General features: G+C 47.0%; 1 protein-coding gene across 1 annotated transcript in view; it reads left to right on the top strand.

Annotated features, from left to right (window-relative positions):
* The window catches only part of LOC138259421 (UDP-N-acetylglucosamine transferase subunit ALG13-like), a 790,124-nt gene that overhangs the window by 378,915 nt on the left and 391,696 nt on the right, over positions 1-19,513 (top strand). Inside the window, exons 10-11 of the mRNA XM_069207173.1 lie at positions 861-925; positions 1,087-1,187. Coding sequence (XP_069063274.1) covers positions 861-925; positions 1,087-1,187 — 166 coding nt within the window. The remainder of the gene's footprint in view (positions 1-860; positions 926-1,086; positions 1,188-19,513) is intronic.

The following is a 19,513-nucleotide window of genomic DNA, read 5'->3' as shown; positions in this document are numbered from 1 at the left end:
TGTTTTAAAGTGTACCCTAAACAAGTGCGTGTGCATTCTGGACGTAACGCGCATCATGTACGCGCAATGTAATTGCAAGTTTGTGAATTTATACTTTACTTTTTTTCCAAGCAAGATAATCTCTGCATTCAGTAAGGATGTATGAGCATTCTCTGTTCACTGATGGTTTTATAGCTTAAAATATTTTATTGAGGGATAACAGTAAAAGATTATTATCAGCGGCTACATGGATACAATGGCCAGGAAAATGTTTTGGAACAGTTGGAAGACAACAGTAGTGTAAGACTATACATCTGCAATGGATACGTAAAAAAGAAATGATAAAAGTTCACTGATTTTAGAAGATCTACTGTTTTGTTTGTTATATGTGTTGCTGTAGTTCTATGTGCTGCTCCACTATGCATGTTCTCAGTTTGAAAATCCTTCATTTGGCATTACAAGAGACCATTTCCCTTTTGCATCAGCTTAAGTACAGTCCTTATCAATGATTGCAAATGTCTCTGCATCATGCACAGAACAGCTTCCAACAAGGGTCCTCTTGTGCAACTTCCTTGCATATACGACTGTACGTAAGCTCTGGTCATTCTCCATGTCATCCGCCTACAAGCAAGGTCTGGTCATTCTCCATGGCTCCTCTGATGCCACATGTGCATCTTGCTGCAAGTTAGGGAGCAAGATGCACATGCAATACTATAAAGCAGTGTCATGGGCGTTTAGGGTAGCAGCGTGCTTTATAAATACTTTAATCAGTCATACAGAGATAATGATGGCAGAGCTGTACAGGGTAAATCCTCAGAAGCTTTGTAAAAAGAAAGAAAGGAAAATTGAGTGTACAAACATATTTTTTCATTTTGTTCCAGAGCTTCAGAAGACAGATTACATGGTGTTTGCCGGGAGGCACTACTGTTTAGGTGACAAATGCCAGGTTGGTATGTAACACAGGTGGATCATTTTGTACTTACTCCTTTGCGTACTAGATTTACTCATGCGTTTGACCAAAACTTCTCATCCGTTTTATGAGTCAAGCCCATGTTCTTGCCATTATTTCTTTGTTTTGGTAGATTACAAACGATTTCCTCTCTTTAGGTCCGCTTGGAACCTGGTGGAAGATATTACAATGCTCATATTCAAGAGGTCGGACATGATAGTAATGCTGTCACGGTGTTCATTGAAGAACTAGCTGAAAAGTAAGTGTGCCATTCTGAGCAGTAAAACTTTTCAAACGTGTGCCTCTGAAGTATGCTAGGCTGATGAACCCATTCAAATTGTGTCAATGTGTGAAGTAGCACACTTTTGTAATAACATACTAGGAAATTGTAAAAACAGACACAGCTAAAACTTTTTCCAGTTTCTCCTCCCTTTTGTTGTTAAACTTCACTTGAATTAGCCCCACTCACCACATTCTTTTCTATTTAGTCTTGCTGTTTTGTTTATCTCCCATTTGTCTGTGCAGTGTTTTTGTTTTAGTCTGTTAGTCCAACATTTTATGTAATTTTATTTAATTTGGTTTATATAACACGATCTAGGATGGAATGTTCTATATTACATTGTCCTAAGGACAGTTTTCACAGTGCAAATTAGTCGGTCTTTTTCCATGGGGTAGTTGGAGTAGGTTGAATGTTGACCCTTCGATTATGGGTCTGTTGGATATCAGGTAGAAGGACCACGTTGACGGTCCACAACCTATAGGATGCACCCTTCAGACTGTTAGGCAAAAACATCCATTGATGAGAAGCCGCAGCCAAGCAAGTTTAGACCCTGCTACTGTCCATCTTGATGGGCACAAGGTGATCTAGACATAGGTCCATTGGAGTCACGTCTCGCATCTGAATTGTCCATGTCGTGTTTTGTAGCTGAATCTTGAAGAACTCTATATTTTTTGCCATTTGAGATGCATGAGCTGGACACTGGTCAGTACGAGTTCCCAGCTATATGATAGTTTCACTGAAACTAGGGATGTTTGGTGTCAAACATCCCGTATTAATAAACCCTCACTGATTCCAGTGATGGATGTATTAATACATGCACCCTGCATCTTAGAGGTGCCCCCTGAAAACCTAACTGAGTGGTTTGAACCAACACGGCCACCCTGGACAGCTGTCTGATCTGAGGTGGGAGCCAGCGCTCTTGGAAGCCAGGCACAAAGCCTGCTCTAGACAGAGATGCTATCACCTCTTCCAGGTAGGATGGACATTCTAAGGCAGGAAGCTTCAAAGGGCCACCCACCTTTGTTATGCGACCCAGGTTTCTCCAGATGGCAGAGAAGACCACCCCACTTCTTGGTGGCAAGACAGGCTGGAGAATTAGTAAGATTAGGAGGTGTGCCTACATCATGCCAGCCCCACTCCTGAGGTGGACCAGCTGATGTGGACATCACTTTTCAAATTCCTCTATCTTGTTTTGGACATATTTAGTATTCTAAAGTCAGGGTTATGCCTACTTCCCAGTGGAAGTGTTCACCCTAAAGGTAGGCAACCTTTGGCGGCTACCTGGCACTCACTGTAATGCCCCTACATTAGAGATTTAGATGGCACCCCTGAACTCAAGAACTCGGATTTGACGGATCAAGAGAAAGACGAAGAAGTCACTGCCTGGCGAGAACAGCAGAAGAGCTTTTAACATTTTGGTGCGAAACCCTGCCTGCTCGCAACTCTCTTGACAATCTCAACAGAGTGACTCGTCCTGCAAAGCTGGAGAACTACCACGCCGAGTAGCACCAATCCCCAAGGTACTGGACATCCTGCACCAAGCACCATCAGTGAGAGTCCAGTCGGGATTCTCACTGAGCCAGGACCAAGTAGCCGTCGAGGGACGTCAGAATTACAGAGACTCTTTCAGTGGCCCAGCTGTCCTGATTTTGACCCTGCCAGCTGTTTGTCCTTGAACGCAAGGAGCATCTTTGTGCACCAGGCCCAGCCACCCTATCCACTCTGCATCCGAGCTGCCCGGCCTAGGTCCTGAAGAACTGTCTGTGCCTCAATGTTCTAAGAACCCTTGTTACCCAAATTTCATTGGGACCTCCCTGAGAGGTCCACAAGTCCCCCTGTGCAGGCTGTTTCTAGGTGGCCCCACTTCAGCATAGTTCGCCCTGCTACAACCTCACTAGCATCACATTCCCGGTGAAACCCAGGCGCTTCATGGGATTGAATTGTGCGTAAAGGTGCACAGGTTTAAGCATTTTGCTTACCTGTAAAAATTGATATTGAATACAGTGCCTACTCTTTAGTGAAGATCTTGGTTTCAAAACCTTTATAAAGAGAAATATTTTAGTAAATTAGTTTTGGATTTATTCTTTGAGTGTGTCTCATTTATTGCCTCTGTGAATACAACAAATGCTTAGTAGTCCCCTCTGATAAGCCTAACTGCTCGTCCACACTACCATAAGAGTTAGTATTATCTACTTTTGTCTGTCAACCAACTGGGGATCCACTGGATTCTGCATCTTGTACTCCTTTTTAGTGCACCATAGAAAGAGCCAGCTCCCTACAGCATCATCCAGGTAATGTGCATTGAGAATGAAGAACTAACCGAAAAGTGTGCCATACAGGGCAGTAAAACTTTCAAACATGAGCCTCTTTCACAAGTATGCTAGACTGATGGACCCCTCCAAATTTCATCAAAGTGTAAAGTAGCATACTTTTGTAATAACGCAAGGAAATTGTAAAAACCAGTTCAGCTCATGCAAGTAAGTCTTTCACTCTTTTTCATCTCTGCAGATTGTATTGTTTTGGAAATATATTAATTGGACAAAGAAGGAAGATAGCGTTTTCTGCCATGCTTAGTAGTACATGCCCTCACTCATCCCAAAGACCATCTGAAACAAATATTGCTTGAGTGCCAACCACCCAGCAGAGGCCCTACTTCCGGGGTGTCTCTCATGCCCAACCAGTGGAGGGGGGAATAGGAATGTTAAGCCAGTTATTGGTGGCACTAAAAGCTACCTTTGGGCAAACTTAAATCTTTTCATAGACTGCAAAATGCATGTGGACTTGTGCGGTGCACAGCATGACCCCTTTTCCTGATGCTTTTGACCGTACTCCTTTGGCTGATTAGTGTGAATTTCACTCGCTCAGTGTCTGTGTGAAGCCCTGTACCCTATTTGTTACAATTTCTAAACTGATTTTCTTTATTCTTCCTTGCTCAGCTTCAGGTAGTCTATGCTTTAGTAACCTTGGTCCTTCCCAGATGAGTTTTGCCCCAGCAGTTTGTTTGCAAAACCTGACCTGCAAAATCTGTTGCATGTTTGTTAAAAAAAATTAAAAAAAAGCAAAAACTTTGTTTGTCCCTACACTTCAAATTCTGATGTTGCAATGAGATCCATGAAGAACCTCCTGCAACATATTCAGAAGAAATGTAACTGCCCTCGCTATCTTTCAGGTGGTGCATTTGTTTACATTTTAAAGATAAAAATTTGGGAGGTAGTAACCTGGGCATGGAACTTGCTTGTGATTTAACTGGTCCTTGAATGTCCAGTAACGTATCTTGTCCTGGGACCATCCTCTTCCTGCATGGATGTTTCGCACTCGGAGCACAATAGTTACTGGCAACCACAAGCAAAAAGTGAAAACTCCTGGTCACTTAACAATTTTTCCCCAGACTAATATATTGTTCTGGCTTGATCAAGTCTTAGGTTAAGGGATAAGTAATGTTGCATTCCAGGATTAGAAGACCTGTCACTAAATAAAGACTTTATGCACTGTTGTTTGAGACCAATGTGTAGTGACCCTAATCAGTAGTTCCATCACTAGGGCTAGCCAGTCTCCAAATACGGATGCAGTGATACTAACGTGTTGCTCCAGGAGATGTAGTGCTTTACTTTATGGCAAGTAATGCTGATGAAGTATCATCCGTCTGCTGAGGCTGATGATTTGCTCTGTGGAGGACCTTGTCACTGCCATACGTCCCACCTGGGTGAGTTTTGTCACGCGTATCAGTTCTTTTCCTCACTAATAGTAGTGACATTCACATTTTATGATGTGTATGAAAGACTATTGTCCAGTGACAAGTCTAAGGTTTTTTTTCTGTAAACAATCAATCCAATCTCCCGGTTCGCTGGTGTGTAAGATGTGGACTTCAGCCAATAACTTACCATTGGGGATCTCAGTCTAGTGAGTATTAGTGGTATTGCCTTTCTGAGTTACTGCAATTCATTTGAATATTCTTGTGTGATCCCAGTGATGACCAGCCATTTTGCTGCTTTATAAGACTTAATTCCTAGGTGACTAAAGTAATTAGTGATTGGTGTCCTGTTGTGCAGTGTAATTACCTTGAATCAGACTGAGCCATTGGTGCCCTGCACCGTGAGATGTGGTATCTTCCCTTCGAGGTCTGTCTTTGAGAAGATGCTTTATTGTGAACATAAGGCATCAATGAAATTGCCTAAAACATTTTGCTGGGTGATTGCTACTCTGCACCATAAGTTTGTTCTGCGTCTATATTCTGAGTCAATGAGGCCACTTAAATTGATTTCTGATAGATACTTCCAGGCACAGATTCTTCCATGAAACCTTTTCTACAGCAATGCTAGGTAGCACCAGGCAGCGTCTGACCCCTTGAAACTTGGTCTGGGCCACATTGAAAACCTTGCGCAGTCCCGCCAGTGCCCCTCCCCAGTGGAAACCGCACCTTTGCTGCTTTGTTTTGCCATTAGTGACACATCCATCCTGTGGGCAGCCAGATTTAACACTTCCCAGGTTGCTTATCCATTAAGTCAGGCAGATGGGTTCTACAAATCATTCAGCATTGCTATGCTCTTTCTTTTCACCACACCAAATATTCTCCTCCCCCCCCCCCCCCCCCCCCCCCACACACACACACACACACACTTCAGACTAGTTTAATTTCGTATGCCAAAGGAGGACTGGTGGTCATCGACCTATTTTTTAACTTCGACCTCCAAATGCTTTCTTGCAGAAGGGCCAGTTCAAAATGATTACACTGGCCAACATTCTGTCTGCTCTGGGATGCTGTCTGTTGACTTGCAGTATGCATATTTTCATATACCTGTCCTGCAGTCCCACAGATGTTACCTGAGGTTCAAGGTAGACAGGAGCACTTTCAGTGTGCTCTGATCCCCTTTTGCCTGACTGGCGCCCGTCAGATGTTCACAAATGTAATAGTGGAGGTCGTGATACCAGATTTTACTGATCTCAACTACTGGCTGTTGAAGGAGGGATCACCAGTCATTTGTAGACCACCTCAATACAAGGTTACACCACCTGACATTGTTGAGGGTACATGATCAATGACTCTTTAATAGGGGCTTCAGTTAATTTGAAACTGTGCTGAATACAGTGCAGTTTTGGGTGGTACCTCTGCTGCAACAAGTCCAAGACATTTGGCTATGACCGCAATGTTTGTCTTGGTCCCTGATCTCTGTGAGAGCATCTGATTCTGGCCTCCTACCCTCCTCCATTCTGTGTCCGTTATGCCAGGTGGGGCACACAACCTCTACATTGGAATCTGATGTTCCAGTGGGCCCGCATTAAGTAAAATAATCGGATGCAGTCCAGATTTCGGAAGAGACTGATCATGATATGCAGTGATGGCTGCTTGAACACTGTTGGTCTAGCGGAAGTCCCCTCTCCCTCCCTCAATCAGTGCTGAATAGTGGTGCCGGACGGATACATCTGTTTGAGTTGTAGGCCATTCATGTAGCTCTGAAGGCCTCCATGCTGTGTTCACGGGTGTCTGGGGCAGGTTCTTACAGACAACACAGCTGCCATGTGCTTTTGCAACAAACAGGGTATATTGGGGTCCTGAGTCCTTAGTTGGGGAGTCTGGGCATTTTCCTGATTGGGAACCCTCTGACTGGATTTGTGAATGCCAGAGCAGATGATCAAATGTCTTACAGATGTCTGGCAGGTCCCTAATGGTCACATTTCACAGGAGAGAGAACTCACAGATACATTTATCTTATTTGGTCTCCCTGATTAATAAGGTCAGATGGGATTCCCAAGTTTTTGTAAAAGAACCCTCACCCAGTAGTAATACTAGTGGCATGCTTCATCATTGGGCTTGTACCTGGATGTGCTTCGACACATAAATTATATTGGAGATAGATGTTATCGAGGGATCTAGTATAAGTTAAAAATACCTTCAGGTATTCCCTCTTTAATTAAGGGCATTATTAGGGGGAACCTTTGGTAAGGCTAAAATTGAAACTAGTTTTTTATGTGCTTGGAATAATTATGAACTCTGACAAAAAATCAAGGGTTTTCATGTTTTAGCTATATATGAATGTCATTTCCGGTCAGATGGCTTTCTTGAGGACCAGTGTGTTTTGAAAATACCAATCCTAAAGTTACGTCTAAGAAAAAATTGTGCACCTGTGACCTACATCACACCACATTACGTCATGCCACTTAAATGCCTAGAGTTTTTTCTCCTATCACAAGATAAGTTCTTGTTTAAGAATCTGAAATGATCAAAGAGAGACATTATTTTAATTAGTGTTTATAAAATTCTGTGCACTTCACTCGTGATCAGCAAAGCGTACCACTCCATAGCATTATCTTCATGCAATAATTCCTGAATGACTTGTGTTCTGCAATGCACATCACTCAGTCAACAAACATTGCATTATTCTCATGCAATGATTTTATTTAGAGTGAGGACAAAGAGGGAAGTTCTTGGGCATCCCTCGTGTGTAGGTGCGAAAAGGCAGTGATGGGCATGCTAAACATACAGGTAATATTTTGTATGATCTACTTTTCAAACGTGCATCTTAGTCGATTGTTTATCTCCCCATAGTGTTAGTTAGGCGGACCCTATTGTCACACTCTAGAAAAAAGGTTAACAATTTTATTAGTGCTTTAAATTGTTGGCATAGTAGATGCCGTTTAAGCCTCCCAACTTACCTTGTCAAGGTGTTGCACCCATGGAGGACCTAGAGTGTCCTCTAGGCTCTACATTTTGCTTTTTGGCCATGCAAACGCTGGAGAAGCGTCTTCCAGCTCGCATAATTAGATGTAGGACTCTTTTGACGTTATTGCGTCATTCTGTTAGCATGGCTGGGAACTCCGATTTCTGCGTCATTATACCAAGAAGAGGACTGATTGCTTCTGCTCCCCAAGGAAGTACTATAGCTTCCCCGTTCATTTACGTAAAACTTTGTAGCTTTTTTAGGGGGGTATTGATGTCTTAATCTATATTATTCAACGAAATAATTTCCTAACACTGAGACATTCCTTTTCCCAAGGGGTTTAAGAGAGCGTCTTTATTATCTTTTTCACTAAATTAATCGTTTTACAAAAGAACAGGCTCAAGAAACTGTACCCGATCCTCACCCCCTCAATCCCCGAACCAAGACCGCATATATTGTTGGTTGTGCATGTATGTATGTTACATGTAGACATATAGATTACCATGTATGTATTTTACATGTAGACATATAGATTACCAGGACCATATTTTAAAAGTGCTTGATTATAATATACTAGTATTGTAGTATGACTTGAGGGAAAAAAATGTTTTTTTTCTGTTGCCTGGTATTTGATACAACTTGGACTGAAGTGCACTAGGTTCCTGCCAACCAGGTCCCCCAGTGCCAGTGTTATTTCCCACAAAACTGTCCTATTGGTAAATCCTTTAGCGCCCTCTAAGTCCCTAGTAAATGGTACCCCTGGTAAGTAGGACCTGGGGTACTAAAGAGAGTCCCTAGGGGCTGCAGCATGCTTTCTGCCACCCTAAGGGACCCCTCACGAAGCACATGACAGGCTTTCATTGCAGGCGGTGCGTTATGGTGCAGGCAAAAGTGAGAACATGACATGGCACACAGCCTGTGCCATGTCCCCTAATACTTCATGCAGTATATGTCACACCTCTAGCAGGCCTTACAGCCCTACGGCAGGATGCAGTATATTACATGTGAGGGCATATCTTCACGAACAAATATGCCCCTGCTATGTCTTTGTCGGTTCTCAGACATAGTAAGTGAACAAGGAAGCCATTCAAAATACATGTGCTGGACACTGGTCAATACGAGTTCCCCAGCTACATGATAGCTTCACTGAAGATAGGGATGTTTGGTATCAAACATCTTGTATTGGTGATTCCACACTTTGATGCAAGTGTTGGATTTACCAAAACATGCACCTAGAGGGCCCCTACCAGCCGCTGGTGGGCTCACTGACCAGTTTCTGCCAGCCTGCCACCTGATATAGAGTTCTGGACCCCTAGGGTGAGAGAGCTCTGCTCTCAGGAAGTCCAGATGAAAAACCTGTCTGATTAGGGTGTAATGCCCTTTCCCACACAATGACCTGTTGACTGGCCTTCCTAAGCCTGCAAGCCTCAAAGGGCTGAGGCTATCAATGCAAATCTGGCTCCCATCACAGGATAGGAGGCCCCCTGTGCCCTCCCCACCCCCCAAAAATAATAATCCAGAGCCCATTTGGCACCTGAACAGGTGGGAAAATGAGCTAGTCAGGTAGGTGTGCCATACCCAGGCTAGTACCACCCCTAAGGTGGGCTGCTGTGAGGTGGACATGAGCTTTCAGAAGTAGCCATCTTGATGATAGCATACTTAGGAATTCTGGGACAGGGTTATGCCCACTTCACACTAGAAGTGGTCATATAGGGGGTGTAGTGACCCCAATGGCTACTACCCTACACACCCCTAACTTCAGTATTTAATGGAGCCCCTGGTACCAGAGAAGGAGATCCTGACAACCTAAGAAGACAAAGGACACCGAAGAGCAGCAACACCGAAGAGGAGAAAAGAAACAGCTGACCTGGTACTCATCCCGCCGGCCTGTCTGCATCCCTCATCGAAGTCTGCAGCAAAAATTACTCATACTACAGCTGTGACTCCAGAAACCCAGGAACACTGCCTGCCTTCAATAAAGACTCAAGACCTCCCATGAACAGCGGACCTGTTTTCCAAAAACCTCCAAAGAGGAGACTCTAAAGCCTCTGGAACAGCCAAAGGCGGATGCATTAAGTCACCATTGCACCTGCCATCTCCAGCCGGAGGTCAAGTGGACCACCGGTGCCAGCAAGGCTCTCCAGCTCCCCAGAGTCAGTCAATCGTAGGTTCACCCCTCCTGGACTCCCCGAAGTCGCCTGCAGCCTCTGCCCGCATGCCCCCTCTCACTCTGCCTCTGTGGAGAGAGAAACCAAACTCCTAAAACAGCCACTGCACCCGTCGCCTCCGGTCCAAGTTGAAGTGGGTCCCTGATGTCAACAGAGTCCCCCAGCTCTCCTGGGCTAGAGTTCATTGGAGTTTCACCCCTCCTGGACTCCCCGACACCTCCTGCAGCCTCAGACCACAGGATTCCTCAACAGAGAGTGCTCCTGGTGTAGAAATCAAACACCACAGGACACCTCTGCACCCGTCACCCCTGACCAGTGGAAAAGCAGACCAAAGGTGCCCCTACGTCCCCAAGCACCCCACGTTTGTAACCTACCTGCTGGTTGACCTCGACTGGCCTCCTAGCCAGAGCCTTCAGCCTTTTTCCACGGAGACCGATATCCATTGAAATACACTGGTCACTCGATGCCATACTATACCTCCTGAATCCCGCCACCTGGAGTGACCTGTTGGTGTGGTCCTGACCCTTGCCCAATACTCACCTTAAGTTTCAGAGATTGATCCCATAAGTCGTCAAACAGTATCTGAATACAGAACTTGTTTTTCCTCCCATAGGATAACATTGCAGAACTCAGAAATTGCTCTGTCCACTTTTTAAAGTGAAAAGTATTCCTATTTAAAAAAAAGTACTTACCTGAGCCATTTTTCTCTGATGTCTAAACATATATAAAGATGCTTGCAATTTTTATAAATATGTGGATCTCCTTGAGTCGTCTCGTTCATTGATTGTGTGTACTTGTAAATGTTTTGCATTCCTCTGTGTTATGCTTAAGACTTATCTGCCACTCTACCCTCTATATAGAGCATGTTGGGATTGCATAGCAAGTCCTGTCCACTCACTGGAGAACCCCTGGACCCTTTACAATGTATTCACATACCACATAAAGGGCCCGCTTCCTACAACTGTCAAATGTATTACCATCTTTGCATATATGTTCAGGGTGCAATCCCCCTCCAGTGTGTGTGTGTGTGTGTGTGTTTTTTTTTTTTTTTGCAGTAGTTCTTAAGGATGCTGTTCGACAGGGGGAGTGATTCAAATCCTCCCTGAGAAGACCTTCTGCCACAGCAACAGGGCAGGGTCCTCCACCCAAACCTGCGCAATCTATATCTTCATGCGTGGAGATTAAGCGGCTGCATTGGACTGTTTGAACTGCTGTCCGAATTGGTGGTTGTCATTGCTGCCAGATGCCCTTCCATGGTGTCCATTAATGCTGGGACAAATTTGTGGCCTGATATCCATAAATTTCACTCTTTGGAAGCCAAACCGTTGGCTGTTCTTTTGTTAGTTTTGTCTCTGGCTCACTAAGGCCTTGCAGTAGGCACTGCTTAAGGTCATTTATCATTCCTATTAACCCTGCTGCATTTGCTGGATCAACTGTTCTTGTTTGTCACCTGTTTTGATGAGGTTCATAAGAAGCATGACACGCTTCCTCCCAGACTGTTTTTGATGCCAGAGTAAGACACTGTTTTTTTTTTGTCTTGTCTTGACCTTTCTCTTTGAGCTGATGGATCTGTATTTTATTTATTTTGAGAGTTTTCTATAGCGCTGGCAAGACTGAGAGGGTATCAGAGCGCTTTACAACAGAATAGATAATAAACATAAGAAAAACACATGAAAAGTCTGAGTCACATTACAGACTAATATTACAGAGGGGTTGTCATGAACAGAAGGGTAGCGATCCGGTAATGGTGGGGTGGGGAGTGAGAGACCCTTTTTGATGTGAGGGTTGGTTTAGGAGGTATTCTTTAAGTAGCTTCTTGAAGACCTGATGGGAAGGGTTTGATCTGATGTGAGTGGGTAAGGAGTTCCATATTCTCGGAGCGTTGTTTGAGAAGGAGCATGACAGAGTTTTTAGCTTGTTGTATTTTGGTGGGAGGAGGAGGGAGTTTGTGCTTCTAAGAGATCTGGTTTGACCAGCTTTCACTAGTTTATTTGCGAGGTATTCAGGTTTCCCAGTGTGAAGGGCTTTGTGTGTTAAGCAAGCAGTGCGGAACAGGCAACGGGCCTCGATCGGGAGCCATTCAAGACTCTTCAAGGCTGGGGAGATGTGGTCATATTTTTTTTAATTCCAGTCACTAGTCTGGCAGCTGCATGAAGAGTGGACCTCATAGGGGCGAGTCGGGATTTGGCTGTGCCAGTAAGGATGGAGATCCCATAGTCTAGTCTTGAGAGTGCCAGTGCTTGAGTGGCCTGATTGAGGTCATCCTGGGAAATGAAGGATTTGATTTTGTGTAGAAGTTTAAGGCTGAGGAAGGCATTGTTCGCGTTTGTCTTGATGTGGTCCTGCATAGTCAGGTTGGAGTCCAGAGAGATTCCCAGAGATTTGACCGTGCTAGACGGGGAGAGGGTACATTTGAGAGCGTCAATAGATTTTAGCCATTCTTGCAGTTGAGGAAGCTGGTTAGATTTAGAGAGGAGGAGTATTTCTGTCTTGTCGTGACTTAGTTTGAGATGGTTATGAGAGCCAACAGAGGTCTTCTTTAAGGATATTGTTCAGATGGTGAATGTCTTCTAAGGAGGAGAGTTCAATATAGAGTTGCGTGCCATCCGCATAGAGATGGAAGGGGATATTGGCTTGAGTTGGGGCGAAGGCCCGCGACCATCGGGAGCTCAGAGTGGCCGGAGCGGAAACCCCACCGCGGCCCTGAGCTAAGATATCGCGCCAAATTCTGGCGCACCAAACAAAGGATTCCGGGAGAAGGCGGAAGCCCCCCCCCCCCCCCCCCCCCACCTTGTTTCCGGCCCCATCGTAGGGGCAACGTCGAGCGGAAACGGAAGGGAGGGGGTGCATCAAGGTGTATCCACCAATAAGGGGGGGGGGGGGCGCAAAATGTTTGAATCCAAACAACGAGAGGGGGCCACAAATTCGTTTAAAAGGGGGCTGCCCGGCACCCTGGTCAAACGCAGGTGACCGGGCAGCCGAGTGGAGGAAGACACCCACCCACCCACACCAACAGATCAGCAGGCACCCAGAGCGTCGCAGGCTGGGTTGCGAGATGGGAATGGCTACAAGAAGCGGAAAGAAAGGGAAAAAAGAACTACAAAGGCCACACCCAGCGCAGCGGGGTGGCAAGGCTACTTACCTTGGGATGCCTCACGGCAGGGTAAGACAGTCAGGGGAGGTACTCGGTAACACGGCACTCGCAGCCCGGGTCCACTGGAGAGCGGGACACAAGGACCAAAACAAGGTAGCGAGCTAAGCCTAAACGAAAACACGAGTACACTCCTAGCGAAAAATGACGGACAACGCAGGAGAGTCATTGGAAACAAAGAGCAAGCAGCATGTAATAGATAATTATCGTCTAATTAGAAAGTTGTTAAAGAAAGCGATTATGACACAAATGTATCAAGGTATAATGAATTTATGGCCTTTACGACAACACGTAAGATTGATTTATGACCCTCATAAAAGAAGGGCTGACATGCTGTAAATAATCCCTCAATAAAACTGCGGCCAATATGTTCCAACAAAACTACAGACTGTTATCATCTTTGCGGGAATGGGCCGTCTGGAGGGGTTTAGGATAGTAGTAAGAGGGTCCATGTAGATGTTGAAGAGGGTTGGAGAGAGGACAGATCCTTGGGGGACCCCTCTGGTAATTAAGGAGGTGGGTGAGGTTGAGTTGAGAAGTTTTACTTGTTGCGTTTGGTTTTGTAAGAAGGAGGAAAACCAGCGGAGGACAGTACCTTCAATGCCTAGTCTCTTTTGGAGGGAGTCAAGAAGGGGTTTGTGGTCGACAGTGTCAAAGGCCGCTGTTAGATCAAGGAGTATCAGTAGGCAGGGTCGGTTGGGGTCAAGGGAGTTGTGGAGGTCGTCTGCTATGTTGAGGATGGCTGATTCTGTTTTACAGCTTTTCCGGAAGCCTGATTGAAGAGAGTTGAAGAGGTGGTTGTTATCGATATGATGGGTTAGTTTTTGAACACATTTCTCAAGAGTTTTGGCAAGGAAGGGAAGGTTGGAGACAGGTCTGTAGTTGTGGAGGTTGTTCGGGTCGGCTCCTGGTTTCTTTAAAATCGACGTGATTTGGCCTAGTTTTAGGCAGTCGGGAAACACACCGGTCTGAAGGGAGATATTGATGATCATAGTCCATGTAGGGAAGAGGGACTGGTGGAGTTTTTTTTGCCAGGGAGAAAAGGAGGGGGTCGGCTAGGTGGGAGGAAGTTTTGGAGGTGGACAGAAGTTTGGAGATGTCCGATACCAGGAGGGGTTGGAAAGATCTCCCGCTTGCGGGGGTCGACAGCTGCGTCCGGTAGGGGATAGTGATTTCAGTTTTGGAGGGTGGGTTGTCGGAGAGGTATGGAGCAGGGGTAAAATTGTTAGTGGAAGGAAGGAGGGGCACATTGCTAGGGGGGGGGGTGTCCAGTACTAGGAAAAGTTCAATCTCGGTGATTTTATCGTTGAAGAATTTGGCAAAGTTGACGCAAGTGTCCGTGGAAGTAGGTAAGGGGTTGGGAGCAGGTTTGGTAGTTTGATGTTTAATGATGTTAAAGAGCTCCTTCGGGCGGTTTATGGCTCTGTCAAGTGCATTCTGGAAAAAGGAGCTTTTTTCTTTGTGTATGTGTTTTTGTAACTTCTCCGTGCTCTTCTAAGCTGATCCAAGTGGGTAGAGGAGGGGTCGGATCTCCAGAGTCTTTCAGCAGCTCTAAGTTGTCTTCTCTCTGAATTGAGATCATTGTTGAACCAGGCTCTGGATGGGGTGTTTCGCAGTCTTTTCAGTTTTAGAGGGGTTAACTCATCAAGTATGGTGGTTATAGTCGAGTTGTATTGGGTGGTTAAATCTGTCGTGGAGAGGTTGGTCGAAGGGGGGGAGGGGTGGGGTGGAAGAAGGGAGGTGATTTTTTTTCTTCCAGGGTAGATAAGGGGATTTGGCTGACATTTCTTTTCCAACTAAGTGACTTTTGGGGTTGGGTAGTGAGTTGGGCATATAGTTGAGATGGAAAAGGATGATGTGATGATCTGACCAGTTGACAGGAAGGATATCGTCGACCATGAGTGAGTCTTTATGCGCTATTATCGCATCCAGTGTAGCGCCTTTGATGTGGATTTGGCCCTTGCAATATGGAAAGGTTGTTGCTGTGAAGGTCATTTAGGGTTTGGATGAGCGCATTGTTCTCGTCGTTCCAGTGGAGGTTGAGAGCACCCAAGATAATGAAGTTGGGGTAGGAGAGGGAGCAATGTGTTATTAGGTCAGCTAAATGGTCGGCAAAAGGTTGGGTGTTACCAGGTGGGTGGTAGAGAAGGTGGAAGGTCACCTTGGAGTTGTCGCTGGTCTTTCAAATCTATTTCTATGGTATTTTTGTGGATGATGGAAATGCCTCCCCCCGGGCGGTCCTTTCTCTCTTTGTTGGAAATAGAGTAGCCAGGAGGGCAGAGGATGTCCATGATCAGTTGCGAGAGTTCGTTCAGCCAGGTCTCTGTGATTAAGGCAATGTCAATGTTATGGTTGAGGATAGCATCAGCAAGATCCGTAGCGTGTTTGACTGCTGATCTGCAGTTTATGAGCATGCAGTTAGTGCGCGGATGGATCTTTGGTTCTGGCCTGGAAGGGATTGAGGGGATATTAACGAGGTGAGCAGGGGGTCGGGAGAGGGAGGCTGTATATGGTGTCTTTTGAGGCCAGTGATGACCTGTATGTTTGATGGGGGATTCAGGATAGGGAGGGGCGGGTTGTAAGAGTGAGCTAGTTTAGTGGCTTCATTGTGAGATAAAGGAGAGATTGTTCTTCTTGATCTCGAGGTGTTTCGAAGAAAGGGTCTAGAGGCCCAGCGGATACTCTGTGGGGAGTTGTTGTCCGACGGAGGTGTGTGTCAAGGTTCGGCACAGGGAGTATCAGTGGGTTGAGGCTTCTCGCTATCATGTTGATGCCCTGTATGATGAGTTCTAGTTGTGATTCGAGGTTGGAGAGTCGTTCATTCATTTTTGAGGAGGGAGTGGGTTAAGAGGTGGGGGAGTGGGTTGATAAGGTTCCTCTTAGCTGGGGGCTGGGGTGACTGTTTCAGATGGGTTATAAGATCCCTGGGCAGAACGTTAAAGGAGGCTGTCGTGGGGTGGAAGGGATTAGATTCAGGGCAAGGGTTAGAGGTGATGGGCTGGAAATGAGTATCTCTGCGGTTCAGCGAGTCTGGTCCTTTTGGAGGGCTGGGCGGAGAAGGGGGGGTAGGAGGGGAGACAGTGGAGGGGGAGTCATGGGGAGGTTCGGGGAGTGGAGAGGTGTTATGAGGGAGGATCGAGGAAGTGTGGGATGGGGAGACAGAGCAGAAGTTGTGATTGAGAGTTTTGGGGTTAGGGGAGTAAGGGCCATAGTTAGGGTGAGAGGGGATGATGGGGATGGGTGGGTCCGACAGGATGTGGCTGGCAACTCTGGGAGCAGGGGATGGTGTTGGGGGGGGGGGAGGATAGTGGGGGTGGAGTAGAGTGTTGAAGGGCTAACGGGGGTAAGGGGAGAGAGAGGGCTGACTTTAGGGAGGGGAATAAGGATTCGAAGGCACGGAGGTTGGTGTCGTTCGCTTGAATCATGATGGTTCCATTTCTGAAAATTGAGATAATGTTTCCCTGGAAAGCCGGAGAGCTGGAGATAGAGAGTTTGCAACCATATGGGATATTAGTAGTTTTGGTGGGGAGGAGGTGACCAGGTAGGAGGGTGTTCCATCTAGCAGGGCGTTTTGTGGAGAAGATAAAATCTGTCTTTTTCTGGCCGTTTTGGGCATTGTAATAAGTGTCCGCGATAAGTAGCTCCGGGTGTTGCCTGATAAGTTTGCGCAAAGTTTTTTAACGCAGAGGAGCGGAGGTGGTTAGGGGAGGATATGGAGAAGGAGTTGGGCCCGTGGGGTTTAAGGAAGGAGGAGATGGGTGAAATAGTGGATCCTGTGGGGATCGACATCGTGTGATGGTGAGGAGGCCAATGCTTGTAAGGGGGTTAAAAGGACACTAGATGGGGTTGAAGGTGGGGAGGGAGGTAAGATAGGAGGGACCGGGGTTGGGGCCATAGACTGGAGGGGGGGAGGTCGCCTGGAGGATGTTCAGATAGCCTAAGAAGAGTAGCTCGAAAAGGGGTTAAGAGGTCCTACAGGTTACAGCTGGGTAGGGAACAGGGGAGATCCAGAATAGAGTGTTCGTGCTGGGAGATGGGCGGACACGGAATGATCTAGTGTGATGGGGTGGGAGGGAGACCACTAGTTAAGGATGAAAGAAGGGTGGGCGGCTTGCTGTGGTGGACCCATCGACATTGGTTCAGGGGAGGGGAAAATCATCCCAGGGGGAGGGGGACGCCAGGGTTACAATGCTTCGGCCATGGGTGTTGGGAGAGGAGGGTCTACAAGGTTACGGACGAGGAAAGGGCAGAGGATATTCCAGAAAAAGTGGACCAGGAAATGACTCCATGAACAGTTTCGCCCAGAAAGCAGAGAAGGACGAGGAAGGGTTGAAGAGGGTCAAAGGGGGTCAAGAACGGGGTAAACCGGGCAGGTTCAGCACCATAGTCCCAGTAGAAGATGAGGAAAATAACTCACCGGGAGCTCCAGATCAGGAAGTATGGTCCTTGGTATGGCGCCAAGGAGGGTCAAGACTCCAGCGCTCGTCATGCAAAGGCTCCAATAGGGAGAAAGGAACCTCCTGCTCTGAGGGAAAGGGGGTCACGGCAAGAAGAGTCAGCATTGTGCATACGAAACAGGGAGCGTTCAGGGCCAGATCGCGGTGGGAGCCAGCCGCAACGGAGGTGGGCTCCAAGGTCAGGGTGATATCAGGCGCCGGATCCAAGTGAAAGAAGGAGGGCTTCAAGGACCAGTGGGCAGAAAATGGGGCCCCAAGGGGGGTTGGCACGGCGGGCCCGGAGATCTGTGGCGCAGGTCAGGCAGGGGACCCTACTCCTGGGGTCCGCCTGGGACCGGCACTGGGAGTCAAAGGGCAGCCTCGCGGACTGCTGGCACGGTGGTTGTAGACCGAGTGCGGATGGTGGGCGAGAACTTCAGTCAAACAGCAGTCTGCCCGGCTCCAGGAGTCGAAGGAAACAGGCAGAACCCAGTGCTTAATTTGTGCTTGTTGTTTCCAGTGCTGACCACCAGCACTTATTTGTGAGGGCCGGGGCTTATTCTTATGCCTCAAGCATTTGCTGCGAGCAAAAGACACATATGTGAAAGACGGAAGAAGGAAAAACTAAAAAGCGTCCTAAAGGGAGAAAGTAGAAAGTTGCAGGATGAGCTGAAGGGGCAGGGGTGGCCGTAAATGGATTGAAGAGGCCCGAGATGGCTTCAGGATTATGCCGCCTCAGTATTCAGTGCTGGCAGATTTAATTACAGCAGCCTCGTGTTTAAGAGGAGGGCTTTGAGCTCCGGCACCTCTTAATTTACAAATTAAGCACTGGCAGAACCAAAGTAGCAGCCAAAGCAAAGTCTACGGAAACTCCTTACTTCGGGCGGGCGGCTCCTTGTGGGAGAGTTTCTGGGCTGGAGTCGGGGATGGTGGGTGGACAGCTCCTCCCGAGCTGCAGCCGGAGAATCGGCTATAGCGACGCGGAGACCCGAGCTTGGGTCGGCTCCAGCAACTTTCCCCAGGCTGGAGGCTTTTTGACAAACGGCTCCTCCCGAGCCAGAACCAAAGCAAAGATCGGCTCCTCTTAAACTCAAGCCAAAGATGGCGGGCGGCTCCTCACAGGAAGGAGCCGGAGATGGCGAGCGGTCGGCTCCTCTAGAACTGGGGCCAGAGTCGTGGCTCCGGAGGAGTGCAGCCCCGGACGTGAGTCCGTCCCGAACCGGCAGAAAGAGGCAGCCTGCTGGTGGGACTAGGGACGTGACTGGTATCCCAGGAATGAAGACCTGGGTCCTCAGTGGTCTCAGTGCAGGCAGAGAAGGCAGTCTGTCTGTGGGACTGGCGAGGCGCAGGGGTCCTGGACGACAGCTGATCCTCGATGCTCGTCAGAGTCCAGCGGCGATCGTCGGAGGGGGCAACCGAGGGGAAAAAAAGACCGGGATTTTCACGGAAAGTGATCCCGTCCCTCAGGAGCTCCGTAAGGTACGTCCATCTAGGCGGCCATCTGTAGGAAGCTGGCCTGGTCTGTGGTGAGCACCTACAGTGCTATCACCTTATACCAGGTCCAGGTATCTCCTATTAGTGAAGTGTAGGCAGTGTCTAGGAAGCCAGGGCTCTCTAGAGGTACCTGTGGATGAGCAGCCAAGACTTATCTAGGAGACATGCAAAGCTTATGTAATACCACTATGGTCACGCAGCACTATCACACATGAAAGAACCACACAGCGTTACAAAACTAAAGGTACTTTATTATAGTAACACACATACTAGAATACTGACTAGGCAATACCCAACTGGAGGTAAGTAAACACACTATTATATACACATTAGTAATCAGTAAAGAGCATAAAAAGCAATAAGCATTGGCAAAAGCAATAGAAAATAGTGTAGGCCCTAG

Source organism: Pleurodeles waltl, chromosome 2_1 (genome assembly GCF_031143425.1).
Source record: "Pleurodeles waltl isolate 20211129_DDA chromosome 2_1, aPleWal1.hap1.20221129, whole genome shotgun sequence".
Lineage (NCBI taxonomy): Eukaryota > Metazoa > Chordata > Amphibia > Caudata > Salamandridae > Pleurodeles > Pleurodeles waltl.
This window is presented reverse-complemented; position numbering and strand designations above follow the sequence as displayed.